General features: G+C 35.8%; 1 protein-coding gene across 1 annotated transcript in view; it reads right to left on the reverse strand.

Annotated features, from left to right (window-relative positions):
* RPAP3 (RNA polymerase II associated protein 3) overlaps positions 1-4,043 on the reverse strand; it is a 40,147-nt gene that overhangs the window by 16,651 nt on the left and 19,453 nt on the right. The window contains exons 8-9 of the mRNA XM_012807478.2: positions 2,689-2,814; positions 1,162-1,289 (exon numbers count right to left, since the gene is read on the reverse strand). Coding sequence (XP_012662932.1) covers positions 1,162-1,289; positions 2,689-2,814 — 254 coding nt within the window. The remainder of the gene's footprint in view (positions 1-1,161; positions 1,290-2,688; positions 2,815-4,043) is intronic.

The following is a 4,043-nucleotide window of genomic DNA, read 5'->3' on the forward strand; positions in this document are numbered from 1 at the left end:
GCTCACAGCAACCTCCAACTCCTGGGCTCAAGCGAGTCTCCTGCCTCAGCCTCCCAAGTAGCTGGGACCACAGGCATCTGCCACAACAGCCGGCTATTTTTTGGTTGCAGCCATTATTGTTGTTTGGCGGGCCCGGGCTGGATTTGAACCCACCACCTTAGGTGTATGTGGCTGGCGCCTTAGTCACTTGAGCCACAGGTGCCAAGCCTCATTGTGTAGTATATTAATAAAAAAGTACATATACATATAAGCACAAATGTTAATATTTTTAAAACTGTATTTTGATATAATTAGTTTCCTTTGTGATCCTAACAACGTACTTATGCACTTATCCTGGAAAGGGCTCATCATGTAGTTAAAGGGGTTCATGGCACTGAAAAAAGTTTCAAATCTTTAGGCTTCTTAAAATTCTGGTACTAGTGAATAAATTATCATTATAAGACATACAAAAATGTAGGTCAGTTTCCGCCATTAAATATTATCCTACTGATAGTCCAACTTGGGCACCAGAAAGAGCTGGTTAATATATCACAGGACCAAGTTTTAGTTATATAAAACTAAAGTGATAGCAGTTCTATTTTGTTACATACATACACACATATATCCTACTGACTGTCCAACTTGGGCATACCTAGAAATAGCTGGTTAATATCACAGGACCAAGTTTTAGTTATATATGTCATCAACCAATGACTGTAGTTACATTTATATACATACATATATAAGGTGGACATAAAGCTCATGTGTAACTTACTAGGCTAAACAATTTTAAATTGCACACAAACTTTATGTCCACTTTGTATATATGCGTGTGTGTGTGTGTGTATGTGTGTGCATGTGTATAAAATGCTTCAGATTAGACTTTGCCTGAAGGGTTCTGAGATTGAAAATAATTTTTAAATCAATGATCCAGAATAACATACATGAAGCAACTAGAGAATAAGTGTTAAATTATATAGTGCCAGACTATTAAAAGTGAGAAAATATGGGCCTGGTACTGCACCACAGATACATACACATACAACACAAACACTTTCTCTTTCCCTCTCTCTCATTTAACTTTAAATGCTCAAGAATATATAAATTTTCATTTAGTGTCTAGATAATATACCAATTGCTGATTAATTTTCATCCGGAGCATTATTAAAATCTAATACTTACTTCTGAATCTTCAGATAGGCCATAGCTCTGTTAGCTGGAAGAAGAGCATTTGCGCCATCTGCTGCTATCCCTCGAGTATAGCATTCGATTGCCCTTTCATATTTCCCTTCTTTGAAAAATGCATTCCCCTATTAGTTTGGAGAGAAGCATGGAGAAGAATTTAAAAATTATGAAAAAAAAATGAATTGAGTTCAAAACTGATAATAAACTACAAAAATATTCATCAATATTATTTGATGAAAGTATATTTTTATTGTTAAAAATCTATACCATGAGACATGTTTTGAGTCTGCTAGTATGGGCTTTCTTTTTTTTTTCTTTAAATGACATTATTCTGGTTTTATTACTAAAAATAAATAAATACACACTATTAGATTACTTGGTGGCATTCATCATAATTCTACTAATATTATACAAAGCTTAAATTTAAATATTTTAATAAAGATCCAAACTATATATATATATATATTTTTTTTTTATTGTTGAGGATTTATTGAGGGCAAATAATATATATCATTAACTATATTAGGAGCTATACAAAAGAATTTCATAACTTAGTTTCTGTAAAGAATACAGTACCAGAGCTGCACAGCCCACTCTTCAGTAACATTAATACACCTAAATTATAAGGTAAATTAAACTGTACAGGAAAATTGTATACTTGATTTCATTGATCAATGTAAAATTTATTTTTGATCAGAGTCAGACATATCACAATCAATAATCATCTGTTCCCTATACTTAAATGTTTCTGTAATTATGTTTTTGTTTTTGTTTTTTGAGACAGAGCCTCAAGCTATCCCCCTGGGTAGAGTGCCCTGGCTTCACAGCTCACAGCAACCTCCAACTCCTGGGCTCAAGCAAGTCTCCTGCCTCAGCCTCCCAAGTAGCTGAGACCACAGGCATCCGCCACAACGCCCAGCTATTTTTTGGTTGCAGCCGTCATTGTTTGGCGGGTCCGGGCTAGATTCAAACCTGCCACCTTAGGTGTATGTGGCTGGCGCCTTAGCTACTTGAGCCACAGGCACCGAGCCTGTAATTATATTTTTTAAAAATTTGTATGTTATCCACTCTGGGAAGCTGAGGCAGGAGGATCTCTTGAGCTCAGGAACTGGAGACCGGCCTGAGCAAGAGAGAGACCCTATCTCTACTAAAAAATAGAAAAATTGGCCAGACATTGCAGCAGGCCCCTACAGTCCCAGCTACACAGGAGGCTAAGGCAGTAGATCACTTGAACCTAGGAGTTTGAGACAGCTGTGAACCAGGCTGACGCCATGGAACTGTAGCCTGGGTAATGAAGTGAGACTCTGGTCTCAAAAAAAAAAAAAGAAAAGGAAAAAAAACTTATATATTATCAATTACTGAATTTTAACTGGTAGGTTATAGAAGTTTTAGTGTACTTAATTTCCACTTCTTATTCAAGTAGAATTTTAATATAATATTTGAGAAGACAGAAATTAAGAAACCAAGAGGAAGCGCTCAGCAAAACATATACATTGTATGCCAGAATCCCTTTGGAAAGATTACCAGATCTTTCTCTGAAACAGCCTGCTGCTTATTCTGTTGATCTTCAGTATGCTTCTTCTCCCCTTCAGGTGACTTAATCATTACATCAGCTTCCTTTGGATATGAATTTTCTTTGGATGTTAAAGCCTAGGAGACATAGCAGTCAGCTAAAATAAAACAATGCAAGATGCAAAAATATTTGACTTCAAAATGTATAACTCACACACATTAGATTTTCTGCCACATTTCAAATTAATATAATAACTAAAATAACATTTTCTGCTCTAATTCAAAATCTTTCTACTTAAGGAAGGAAAAAGCAAAAAAAAAAAAAATCTACATAATATATATGCTTATTTCAATTAAAATAAGTAGTATCTACTAAACGTAGTTGTTCAGTAAATAAAATTTCTACATAGGCCAGTAGCTGTTTTCAAAAAAAAAGTTAATTAAGGCCACATCACCAAATTTCTCAAATTTAATATTCACAATTATTATCTGACCTAAGATAAAATATAAAATTATACAAAATAATAGTTCCTAATTATAATCAAGTTGTTATTATTTACCAACAGATTTTATGTGCAACAAGTAATGGTAATATTCAAAAGCCGATTTTCCATAAGCATTGTCTTTTAGAGACAGAGTCTTACTTTGACACCCTCAGTACAGTACTGTGACATTGCAGCTCACAGCAACCTCCAGCTCTTGGGCTGAGGCGATTCTCTTGCCTCAGCCTCCCCAGTAGCTGGGACTACAGGCACCCGCCACAACGTCCGGCTATTTTTTTGTTGCAGTCTGGCCAGGGCCAGGTTGGAACGTGCCACCCTTGGTATATGGGACCAGCTCCCCACTCACTGAGCCACAGGTGCCACCCTGTCTTTTTTTTTTCTCCCCCAACATTTCAACAGCAGCAAAACAATTATAACTTTAATTTTAAGGCAAAGTGAAAGAAATATAACTTTCTTTAGGAATAACTTCTCAGGAATATTAACTGATTTTATACTTAGGTTATTAACTATTATTTTATTGTTAAAAAAATCAACATTGTTTTTGCTAAGATATAAAGATGGAGCAACTAAAAAGTAAAAACTCAGGGAAATAACCCCAAGTTTAGTTAGTACAGAATTGATACACATGCCAAAAAAGAAAAATCCACAGAATAAGGAAAACAATTCTGTCATCTAGTAAAAAATACAACAGTAATTCTAAAGATCTCAGCCAACTTTCTCAAATGATCAAAAATGGATCGTTAGGCTCGGCGCCTATAGCTCAACAGGCTAAGGCGCCAGCCACATACACCTAAGGTGGTGGGTTCGAATCCCCAGCCCGGACCCGCCAAACAACAATGACGGCTGCAACCAAAAAATAGCCAG

This window comes from Otolemur garnettii, unplaced genomic scaffold, assembly GCF_000181295.1.
Source record: "Otolemur garnettii isolate 467f Iridium unplaced genomic scaffold, OtoGar3 scaffold00070, whole genome shotgun sequence".
NCBI lineage: Eukaryota > Metazoa > Chordata > Mammalia > Primates > Galagidae > Otolemur > Otolemur garnettii.